The sequence below is a fragment of the Microtus oregoni genome, unplaced genomic scaffold, assembly GCF_018167655.1.
Source record: "Microtus oregoni isolate MIOR12 unplaced genomic scaffold, Mior012 000003F_ref0000135, whole genome shotgun sequence".
Lineage (NCBI taxonomy): Eukaryota > Metazoa > Chordata > Mammalia > Rodentia > Cricetidae > Microtus > Microtus oregoni.
This window is the reverse complement of record NW_024543062.1, coordinates 7688416-7700608: the sequence shown is the minus strand read 5'-3', so window position 1 is coordinate 7700608 and position 12193 is coordinate 7688416. Positions and strand designations below refer to the sequence as shown.

Here is a 12193-nt window from a genome sequence, read left to right as displayed (position 1 = left end):
CATACTAACCTTAAAACAAACAAAAGGTAATATTCAGTTGGTAAAGTGCTTGCCGTCCTCAGAACCCAAAATTTAAAAAAGCCAGGCATGGAGCTGGAACAATAGCTCAGTGGTTAATAGCACTGGTTGCTCTTGCAGAGGACCTAGGTTCAATTCCCAGGACCCACATGGTGACTCTCAACCATCTAGAACTCCTGTTCCAATACCCTCTTTTGGCTTCATTGGGCACCTGGTATGCACATGGTGCAAGGCATATATATGCAGGCAAAATACCCATATATACACACACAGTAAGAAAAAAATCTAAAAAGGGTGCAGTGGAGAGCTTGTAATCCCACCCAGGTCTGGACAGATGGAGACAAGCAGATCCTTGGGGCTCCATGGCTAGACAGTTTAGCTCCAGGCCAGTAAGAGTAACTTTAAGGGGCTGGAGAGATGGCTCAGAGGTTAAGACTGCCCTTCCAGAGGTCCCGAGTTCAATTCTCAGTAACCACATGGTGGCTCACAACCATCTGTAATGAGATCTGGTGCCCTCTTCTGGCCTGCAGGCATAAATGCAGGCAGAGCACTGTATACATAATAAATCTTTCAAAAAAAAGTTTCCGTGGGAGGGGTTGGCACTTGGAGACAATGTAATGAGATAGTGACAACTATGTCCCTTGAGTGTCTGAATGAAACTTGGGGGCTCTTAAGGGATCTGAGGATGGCACTTGGTTCTGAACTGGAGGGTACACAGATACACATGTAGGCAAAACATATACATTAAAAAAAGAAAGATGCCGGTGGTGGTGGTGCACACCTTTAATCCCAGCACTTGGGAGGCAGAGGCAGGCAGATCTCTGTGAGTTCAAGACCAGCCTGGTCTATAAGAGCTAGTTCCAGGATAGGCACCAAAGCTACAGAGAAACCCTGTCTCAAAAAACAAAAAAAAAAAAAAGAGGAAAGAAATCTTAAAAAGACTTTTAATACGGTCGTGGAATATTACTTTAACTGTGTAAAGGTGTGTTACATTTGTCTATGTTGTGGAATATTACTTTATGTAAAGGTGCGTTACATTTATCTATGTTGTGGAATATTACTTTATGTAAAGGTGTGTTACATTTGTCTGTTGTGGAATATTACTTTAACTATGTAAAGGTGTGTTACATTTGTTCATGCTGCATTTGTTTAACTATGTAAAGATGTGTGACTGAGCTAATAAAAAGCTGAATGGCCAATAGCTAGGCAGGAGAGGGACAGGTGGGGCTGGAGGGCAGAGAGAATAAGTAGGAGGAGAAATCTAGGCTCCAGAGAAAATGAGGGAGAAAGAGAGGGAGACCTGGGGCCAGGCAGGCAGCCAGGCAGCCAGAAACGGAGTTGGAAATACAGAAGGAAAGAAAGGTAAAAAACTTGAGGCAAAACATCGATGAAGAGAAACAGGTTAAATTAAGTTATAAGAGATGGTGGAACAAGCATAACATAAGGTTGGGCATTCATAGTTTCCATGTCATGATTTGGGAGCTGGTTGGCAAGTCTGTTTTTTTTTTTTTTTTTTTTTAACAATTACCATTTGCTGAGAAGGCTGCCAGTATGGAAATATTCCTTTTGTGTGTAAGCCTTTTATGTTAAAACTGCAGGCCTAAGGCCTGAATGTCTATGATCTTTGGGGAAGATTTCACTCTTCTAAACAGGACTGATAAGCAACTTTGACTAAAGATATCCTACCTCCCGACAGAGTTCACCTTGTCCGTTTTAACATCGTTTTAACAAGAAACACCCTGTGATGTCATTCAAATCCCTTAGCAACCCTGAAAGATGATCCCTTCAGCACTCACTAGCTTCTCCTATTTGACTATTATAAAGCTAGACAGAGTGACACTCTTGAAGGAGCCCACCCCACGTTTGCTGCCTTCCCAAGCACCTCTTTTCTCTTAACATTTGTGTTTAAAATCTGAATTGACAATGTTGGGGCCAGCAAGACGGCTCAGTGGGTAAAGGTGTTTGCCACCAAGCATGTTGATCAAAGTTTGACCCATGGGTGGAAGGAGAGAGATGACCCCATTAAGTTGTCCCCTGACTTCCACAGGTGACACCCATATACCACATACATATACATATTAAATACAAATAAAAACAATCATTTAATAAACCTCAGTTCTGCTCCTACTATCTTATCCTGAATTCTTTTCTGCAGGGAAGCCAAGGATCTGGTTTTACCTGAGTTGAGGTCCCTAAAGATAACAATTCCTTAGGCTAATAAGGGTGACAACTCTATCTCTGTCCTTGTCACCCTTGACAGTACTCGGAGGTGAGGGCCACACACAGCAGCAGCAGAGGCCAGTGGTCCTCATAACATGCCTGCAGGACAGCTCACAGTGTCCCCTTATAGGGACAGACAAGGAAGGAGGTGGATGCCAGACAAGGTGGTTCAAAGATACAGGGCAGGGAGTGACACAAGCAGGCAGAAAGGCCTTCTGGGTATTCTCACTGGGTATAGGAACCTGCCAGCACCCAAATCTACTACATCCTAGGCTTCAGCCTGCATTGCCTGGGAACCATGTGACAACAGGCTATGCAGGAAGTGAATGGCGATTCTCGGGGACTCCACTGGACCCATGTCTAAGAGTCTGTTGCCATTCTTCAGGCCGGAGAAATCTTCAATAAAAACAGCCCACACGCACTTGTGTTTGTATAAAAGATATTTACTTCAATTATCACACCTAGGGTGCTAGTGAATAATAATACATGGTGTGAGCTTCGGTGATATTGCTTCTCCGTATCATAATAGGGACCGTTGGACAGTGCAGAGAACAAACATTTCGTATGGCTAACCAAAGACAAGAAGGACGACGCTGAGGGGCCGACGGGTGCCTCCCCCACCCCCACGCCAGCCGGAACCAACTCTTATTAAATGTAGAAAACAAATCGCAAGAAAAATTAAGATGATAGGAGATGGTCACAGCAACACAAGGCTTCTCAAAACTACTTGTACAAAAAAAGAGAGAGAGACACACACATCTTTTACAATTTTTTTCTTCCTCTCGCTTCTTTTTGGTCAATTAGGTCTTGGTAAAGATTAAAATTAAAAAAAAATCTGTGATTGTATTAACACACAAGCTGTATAAACACCTAAGACTTAGTGCCTGACAGAAAGAAAAAGTAAATACTGCTAAAATGTAACACATGATGGGACTGAGGAAGGGCTGACTTGTGTCTTGTGCTGTGTGTTAGTAGTCTAGAGGAGGGTGGTGCTACCCGCTCTCCTAGCAAGTAGTTATTGCACAAACGCAAAGAGCTAGGTTTCTTGTTCTGTGGGAAGGGACTCAGGGAAAACCACAAAGCTGATTCCTCCCCACTGTCAGCTTATAACAAGCTAGTCTCGAAATGCTTGAAGGTTTTTTGTCAAATGCATTCTCATGTTTCTAAAATGTCTGGCATTTTTCTGAGGCAGGGGCAGTCTCAGAGGGTGGGGAGACATCTATTTTGTGTGTGTGCCTGTGCACACACACATGCGGGGTGTGTGGGGGGAGAGAACTAGAGAGACGAAGAGAGAGAAATACATAGACTAATCAAGAAAAAAAAACCACCCTTGGGGAACTGGGACAATTTTATTGGAGAATTTTACCCCCAAAGAGATGAGTGGGACTCCTCTCCTTGCAATTTCGGAGAATGGGAAAAATATAGCACAGAAAAAAACATGGACTTGACCTCAGTGGACTGTTTGGGTTTGTAAAGGCAGGTATCTGGACCTACCTAGGGTGTGAGCAGGCCCCTAGCCTCTCCCTGGGGTGAGTCTCCTTTTAAAGTTTGCCCCCTCCCGTGAAGGTAACCACACATACCCCCACCCTCTGCTGAGCAAGCAATGGGGGTTTCTTGCTGCCTGTATTTCCAGCAACAGAAAATCCTTCCTCCATTTTTCATGACATGGGAGGGTAAAGGGTTCTTTCAACCCATGAACTAGGTGTGTACCCTCCAGCCACAACCAGGGCTAGGAAATACCTGTTGCCTTGAAAGATGCCTTTTGACTTACTTTGAATGCAAGGAAAGACAGCTGACAATGAAAACCAAAGATGTGGCAACCCGTGGGGACCACTGAGAAATCACTTTCCAGTTCAGGGCGACAGCCTTGGCCAGACCGCAGGCCTCTTCCCTGATCCAGGCTCGCTGAACCTTCATGAACCCAGAAGTCTTAACAGAGGCTCTAGGAGGCTTTGGGGGAACTTGAACTTGGCTTTTCTGTTTTTCTCACTGCATTATAGCGCCTCTGGAAGCAATTCTCCCGCCCAGTGCTGCCTGACATGGTAACTTTGTTCATCAACTCTCAGTTGAACAGTTATATAAGTAGAGACCGCCAGTTTTTGAGTGGCTACCAGGGAGACAGGTGTCTGATTGTGCTGGAGGACTCCCTTCTGTCCCTCATACCTCCCACCTCAGTTCCCCAGACCTTTTCAGACTCTGGGGTGGGGAGAAAAGAGGTGGGGAGTAAGGGACAGTAACCACTGGAGTGACAGCAAAAGCATTCGCAACAACAACACAAAATGACAACACACTCCTGATAAGTACTTAAATGATTAACCTAATAATAAATTAGAAGAGAATAGATAGAAATATTTTTTTTCTTCTTAAAGAAACATCCTTTTATAATAACCCTCGAGTACGCTGACAGATCAGTAGCAGTCGGTCTATCTCCACAAAGAGAGGGTTAAGTGCTTCAAGGGTCGACTGTGGGGTCAGGCATTCCGGAAGGTTCCCCAGCTGCTGGAACCCAGGCAGCCACGACCCAGGGCTCAGGGGCTGAGCCTCAGTGGCCAAGGTAGGCCAGCTTGCCCGTCGGTTCATGAACACACAGAACTACAGTGAACATACTCATCCACGACCTGAATCGATCCTGGTTCTAAAGCTTACTTAGGAGTTCATTTGGTGTGCAATAACGCTATCTTTTTCAAAAAGAAAACAAAATAACCCCCCCAAACAAAAGCAACAACATGACTTCCATTGCACAGAGCTTTGACACAGAGCCATCTATTAAGTGCTTCCTGTTTAAAGCAAACTACAAAAAATAAAATAAAACAAACAACAAACAAAAGATAATTATGGGTTGGGAAAAAAAATATCAAACTAAAGCAGCCCCGTGCCACTTGGATGTGTCTTGCTGAATGGTGTCCTATTTTGCCAACGGAAGTCCCAAACACTTCCTGGCACTGTGCTTCTGATATATTTTCCATAGGGATAGAGGAGTGGTATTGGGATTTAAGGCACCTTTCCTTTCTGATCACAGAAAGCTTAGTACATAGCATATTTGTGGTAGAAATTAAAGCCAGAACACTACAAAATTACAGTAACAGACTCTATTTAACATGAGCAAACTAAACCCATCTACAAAAAGCAACTCAAAGGCATTTGAAATTTGAATAACTGAGGGATGGGGCATGCACATTCATGCATAATCTAATGTCTTTCTCTCATTAGCCCCCTCCCCCTCATTCTTGGCAACAATGCTGAACTTTTCAAGTCAGCATTTCAAAGGAGACCAGGAGCTTTGGAAATGTCTTGTTAAAGCTAAATGTCACTTTGTCCAAAAATGAAAACTCAATATGCCACTGAAGGTGTGGCCATGGGATCTTTGGAGGGGAGGTGGCAGGAATGGGGTAGGGGCGGGCATGGGGGCGAAGAAGCAGGTCCTCAAGTGGAACACTGGGGAATCCTGGCTTTTCTTTTGCTGTTCCTGAACTCCGTTCTGGCACTGGTTGAGCCTGAGGTCTTGGGTTGTATCTTTGCTGAGGAGCTTGTCCCTACCCTCACTTTCTGGTTAGTTTCCATCTATAATGCACTGGCAGAAGTAATGAGAACAAAATTTTCTCAAATTAGTCCATTCTCTTAGCATGCAATTTTACTGGTCAGTCTGGCATACAGGACCTCTGGGAGCTGGAATCAAGCCAGTTAAAGAGTCTCAGGCCACCTGGGACAAGCATTGCCATAGTGGCCACAAAGCCTTCCCCTGAATCAGTAAAGCCTTAGAGAAACTGCAGCGGCAGCTATGCCAGGTGAATTCGATGGGGACAACAAAACTAAGTTCCCTATGTCCTACTAGGGCACTTTGGCCACTACAGCAGGTATAACTCAGATCCACCAGCTGTCCTGGGAGCTGGTTTTCACCCACATGGAACAAAAACTAGCATGCTCTTTTGGGAAATAAAGACCAGGTATGCATGATAGGGGAGAAAGTCCAATGGCCTTTCCTGTCCTGGAGATACTTGTGTTTGTAGAGTTCCTGGCAAGGTTGCAGGGCTAGATACAAGAGATGTGGATAGTCTCAGTTCCTACAGATGTGTGCTTATGTCCTCTGGGGATAACCTCTGGCCAAAGGAATGGCTGTGATGGAGTTTGACAGCTGTGTGGGAAGGAAGGCAGAGAGAAAGACAAGAATTTCTGAGGCTAGAGACCACCCCTGTCTACAGACCCAACAGCTGCTGGAGTTCCAAGAACAGCTGAAAGCCAAGAGAAAAATCCCTGCGCTTAGCAGACTTCAGACACCACTCCAGGATGCGCTGACGGAAGGAGGCAAAAAGCCCACCTGCCAAGCTGAGATGATCTGTTAAGCTTGCAGCCCCTTGATCCCCCCTCTTCCCAGGCTACTTGCCTCACAGTTCTGAGTGATGTCAAGTGGTGAGGTAGAAGAGGACAGATGAAGGAAGACAATGAAGAAGGGACAGGAGCAACATAACCAAAGAGCCTTCAACTCCCTTGCTCTAGCCCATCTTCTCTAACAAGGATGGCTGACAGCCTCAGGGGGCTGACCTGGAATGATTACAGGTACCAGCAGCAGCACAAGCCTGTGATGGGGAGCAAACCATTGCACAGGATGCTCAGGGTCCACTGAGGCCTCCTTTGTAAGAAAACACCACTATGGAGAACAAAGCTATCTAGTCTTCTGTGGCAGGGAGGCACCTGTGGTGCAGGTCACCAGCACTCCAGCTCCCCAGTGCTTAGGCAATGCCTAGAGAGTGCCCCTTGGCATTGGATACAAGCTGCTTCCTGCTGGACTTGCTCATGAGCTCCACAACTGAACTTGGCTCTGGCTACGGAGGCAGATGAGTTATGTGGGTAGCAATGGGCAGAGACTCTAGGACACAAGAGCCCAGAGGAATACTCAGCACATAGCCCTGCTGTATTCTGGGCCATCTACCAGATGTGGCTTTAAACAGGGGGAAGAGAGAGACACTGACTAGAGGAAAGCGTAACTGGGAGACACCTGAGTTTTGCAAAGAGAAGATCTGTCCCAAGGAGGATGACAGCTGTCTTCTTTCGCCTCATTTTCAGAGAGGTGTGGCTGGAGTTCTAATCATCCCAGAGAGTCTTCACTGATTCCAACCCAGGATACAGTCATAAGCCACTTGTGATATTTTTCAGGTGGCTAGCTAAGAAAATAGTCAACTTCAGCTAAGTGCCTGCCTTTTTTTTTTTTTTTTTTTTTAAATAAGAGAGAGGTCTAGTAGACAGAGATCAGACATCTCCACTGACTAAAGTTTCAGGGAAGAGGTGACTGGGAGCCAGGTCAGAGTGGAAGTAAGTGGGCAGGAGTCTAAGAACCTACATGCCTACTACTTCGGATGCCACAAGGGGTCTTGGACATGAATAAAGAGGCATCAAGGGGCCTGATGTGAACACTGATTTTATGGTGGGCTCCCACTTAGCCAGCTGGATAATGGCATGATAGCTAGTTAGGATTGCTGCCTCTAATTAAAGAGAAAGGCATTTAGAATGAGCAGTGGCTTGTGATGAAGTGTTAGTGTTTATATGGAACCATTCTCCCCTGGGGGAGAAGCACACTCAGCTTTGTAAGCTGAGAGAGTGTAAAGAGGGTGGTTGGCTGCCTGCGGGAGCTACTGCTTGGATCTCCAGTCAGCGGAAAGTCACCACACGAGAGAGCGCTGTTCAAGGCACTTGAATATTGCTTTTCAAGATGAAAGATGAACCCTTGGACTCAAACTGGGAAGGGAAGGAGGATCTGATGAGGAGGGAGATGCAACCCCCGCAGGTTTTTGTGTTGTCTACTAGCAATTCTCAGAAAGACTACAGACAGTGCTAGCTTAACCCCAAACCCCATCAAGTTGGGATCTCAATTAAAATAATAATAATAATAAATAAGAGAAAATACAAATACAGAACTCAAGCAAAAACCTAACCAAGTGATTGTATCGAGCACCCAGATGGAGGTCTGGCACAAGAGACAGAATGGAAATCAGTAAGAACCTAGTTAAAGAAACAAAAATGACTAACTTGCTTGGAAGAGCCAAAGGCTGTCTTAGACTGCTACTGTGTGGCCCCCAGGATGGAACAGAACTTGACTTCCATTTCCTCAAGATCTAACACTGGTTAAGTAACAGTCACGCCTTTAAAGCGAACACACTACCCTCTTCAGTCCTGCTAACTCTGCTTCTCATCCTAGTGAAAATGAGCGGTTTAAGGTCCATCACCCATGATGACAGATTCCCTCAAGGGTTTTGTGGAGAGGGTACCATGATCCCACCAGTGACACTGCTCCATGTCCCTAATGGGTCCCTGGTGTGAATGAGCTCTTCCTCACTCAATATCCCTGCACAGAGCCTGGTGTGACTCAGTTTTCTCCTTCTGTCCCTTCACTGTGAATTTTCTTCTCACTGAACCAGATCTCAAGTGCAGAAGACCATCCAAAGACAGAACAAAGGGGTCTACCTCCCAGCCTCCTAGAGCCTCCTGGAAACTTCTCATTCATGAAAAGGCATTGTTTTTAGTGTCGTGACTCTTATAGTCTGTGAAAACTCCAACTAAGGGCTTGCAGCTGCAGGTTGAAAGACTGTGAATGAAAATATATAAGCTCCAAACATCATGCAAGAAATGTGGTTTCACATCTGACAGTCAAAGCCTACAAGCTAAGAATAACAAGCACACTGAGGTGTAATAGCGGGAGATACTTTTAAAATTAGAACTCCCTCCCACCCTCCCAAATAAAAAAAAGTACTATTAATTAATTAAACTTAAGAAATAATGAATGCACCATTAAAATGTCATCCAAAGATGTTGACCTAAGACAAAAGTTTCAATGATACACAATACGGTCAAAAAGTTTTCAATCAGTAATATACAGTATGACAGCTACATCTTGTAAATTATACCCAATACTGCCGGCAGTCTATCCCTCTAAAGAATATTTGCCCCTTTCATCCCTTCCTAACAATCAGATAATAAAATACAGCACCTATAAATAAGCAAAAAAAAATATATATATATACCGAAATCATCTATTGTTAGTTTAAAGGTATGGCAATAAGGAGTCTAAATTAGCAAAACCTGTAGAAGCCATGACTGATAAACCAGCTTATTGAAAAAGGTGGCAGTAATGCACTCTATGTGTGCACAGGTACTTAAGAAAATACACAGACGTATAAAATTGCACACACACACACGCACGCACACTCTCATCCACCTCTATACTCACGCATATACACATAGACAATGGGAGGAATCAAGAGACAAGTTAGACTTTTGATTTGTACTTAGACTGCCCTAAACTGTGCATTAAAAAACAAAACAAAACAAAACAAAACAAAACTTGTGAGAGGAGAAAAGAATGAAGGGCCAATGGTCTGGTCTGGAATTGAAGTGTCACCATTTTGGTGAGTTTGGGCCATTTCTATAGGGATGGAAATAGAGCCCAGACTGCTGCGTTCTCTCTTCTGCAGGGAAGGAAGCTTCCCACGAGTAGATAGGGTTATCAGTGCTTGTGGTGGGAAGGGGACGGGGAGAAGAGAAAGAAGAGAGAGCGAGCGCATGGATGCGTCAGCCCTGCCCAAGCCCAGGAGCATCTTCTCCTGGAGGCTCAGTCTGTCAGGTGCCCTGGAGAGTGGCATGAGGTGAGGTGCCTTCTGTGCCAACGAAAGATGAACAGACAGTTGCCTGCACACGGAGGGACTAACTGCTGTGACCTTGCGGGCCTACATTTTCCTTCCTTCCGACGTTTGCACATGAGCAAATGTGCCAACACAGATGCAGACACCATAAACAAAATGAACCGGTACATGCTACAGTTCTAACTTGTCTCCTAAACCTCCGAGATATGAGGTCTGATCAGCGTGCTCTGCGGTTAGAGGTTAAAAAGCAGATTATAAAATACCTAGATTCGGATCTTTCTTTTTGTCCTGATTTGGCCTAGAATGGAGTGTATTAAACAAACTCTGGCCAGCAAAAGCCCAGAGTCAGTTAAAGCTATGGATCAATGTGCACTACATGTCAGGATTCTATTTACGTACAAGAAAACACTACATCAGCTACCACAAAATCAGATATTTTTCCTGATGTGACTTTTCTTTTTTTTTCTTTTTGTTAAAAAATATGTGGAGTAAATGTGTTTTATTTTAATTCAAAGTTTCAAACGAGAAGATTCTTTTCTTGAAAATATTTAGGAATCCAAACTAGTGTGTTTAGAGTCGGTTTGACTGTGCAATCTCTTAGTGGCAACTGAACAGCTACAAAAACTTTCTTTTTTAATTTTTCTGAAAAATCCCCCCCTTCCTGGTTTAAGAAGATAATAGTGTATTATCGCTCTGAAGCCATTAGATGGCAGATAAAAAGCCCCCTTTTAATATGTGGGTTTGATTTTTTTTTTTTAAAGCCCACACGAAAGAGGAGGGCACAAGGCAAAAGCTGTATAGAGTTATTCCAGAACCTGTGGAAATCACTTAGGGCAATTAAAAAAAAAAAACACTTCAGGGTACAAAAAAGCTCGACTACACATTTCCGTTTTCTTCCTTGAAAACACGACATAGATTGGGCTTAATGCTCCTTTGTTTTCTATATGCACCTTGGCCTATGGCGATTTTGCCCTGTGGCCCGCAGGGCGGAAGTGCGCAACACGTCCAGGCCTCGGGTCAGCACCGCCCTCCACACACCCGCCTGCCCCAGCCCACTACTAGCCAGTGCTGACTAGGCCTGGCGGGGACCTGCTAGGCGCAAGTAGGCCTGGCTAGGCCCGGCGAGGCCCTGCTGATCAGGCCCAGAGGCCCGGCGCCCTCAGAACTCCCATTCAATGGGCTCCTCCCGGCTGGCAGCCTTCTCCAGGCGGTGGATGATGCTGTTCAAGTTTGCGGCCTTCTTTTTGCGGACCGGGTTGTCTCGGGCACCCGCCGCCTCAGGCAGGCCGAAGAGGCTCTGCAGTGAGCTAGGCCTTCGTGCAGGTGCGTTGGCGGGCGCGCTGGTGCTTGGCAACGCAGAACTCCTCTCTGCAGGGCCCGCCCTAGCCGCCCCAGGGGCCTCGGTGGCCGTCGCAGTGACTGAGGTAGCGGCGTCCTCTCCAGCCGCGGGTGCGGCGAGGTTTGGCACAGGCGCCGGAGTGTCGGCGAGGCCTTCGGGCGGTGGCCTAGGCCGGCCCGCATCTTCACCGTCATCCTGTCCTGGGGTCGCTGAGGATAGTGGCTGCACCTTCGCCTTCTCAGCAGGCTGCGTTGCCTCTTCCTGATCGGCCGCTGCGGCCACCTCTGCTGGCCCTCCCTGAGACTTGGTGGCTACTGTGGTGCCACCTGGCTCCTCGACATCAGCCGCCTCCACACCATCACAGCTGTCACCTTCTGAGCTGGGTGCGACGCGGCCACTTCGGGCCGAAGGTGAGTCGCTGGCACCGGCCTGGCCCTGGCTTCCGGCTTGAATCTCCTCAATGAACAGTTCTCTGCGGATTCGAGACCTGCAAGACACAAGCGAAGGCCCTGTGAGGTTCCTGTGCACAGGCCCGGCTTTACTTCTGTGCACCTTCTCTCTACCACATACTTAATTTTTTTGAGATAAGATCCCTTATCCCAGACTAGCCTTGGACTTGTTAATTAGTCACGAGCGAGCGACCTTGAGTTTCCAGTCTAGCAGCCTGCATTTCCCTAGGGCTGGGGAAAGTGTGCACCACCTTTCATGGTTTACGTGGCTCTGGGGAAAGAAGTCAGGGGTCTGAGCATGTGAGGGAAGCACTCCATCAACTGAGCTACATTCCCAGCCCTATTTTAATTTTTGAAACTGGGTCAGGATAGTCTTGATTTTGGCTCACTTAGTCTGGCCTTGAACAGAGGATCCTCCTGTTCCAGCCTCCAGAGGACTGGAATTCCATGGTGTAGTTACTGGCTGGCCCATTTCTTCCAGCTCCATCTTATTCTGATGGTCCATTAACCAGCTGCTTCCTCTGTGTTGCAGCAAG

The 12193-nt window shown here is 46.1% G+C and overlaps 1 protein-coding gene across 6 annotated transcripts in view; it reads right to left on the bottom strand.

Annotated features, from left to right (window-relative positions):
- The window catches only part of Cux1 (cut like homeobox 1), a 329325-nt gene that overhangs the window by 16066 nt on the left and 301066 nt on the right, over positions 1 to 12193 (bottom strand). For 4 of the 6 annotated variants that reach the window (XM_041648337.1, XM_041648338.1, XM_041648339.1 and 1 more), the window contains one exon: positions 8987 to 11695. The exons of the other annotated variants lie outside the window; for them this stretch is intronic. In XM_041648337.1, coding sequence (XP_041504271.1) covers positions 11029 to 11695 — 667 coding nt within the window. In that variant the 3' untranslated portion in view covers positions 8987 to 11028. Of the gene's footprint in view, positions 1 to 8986; positions 11696 to 12193 lie in introns of those variants that run through there. 6 annotated transcript variants of the gene reach the window in all.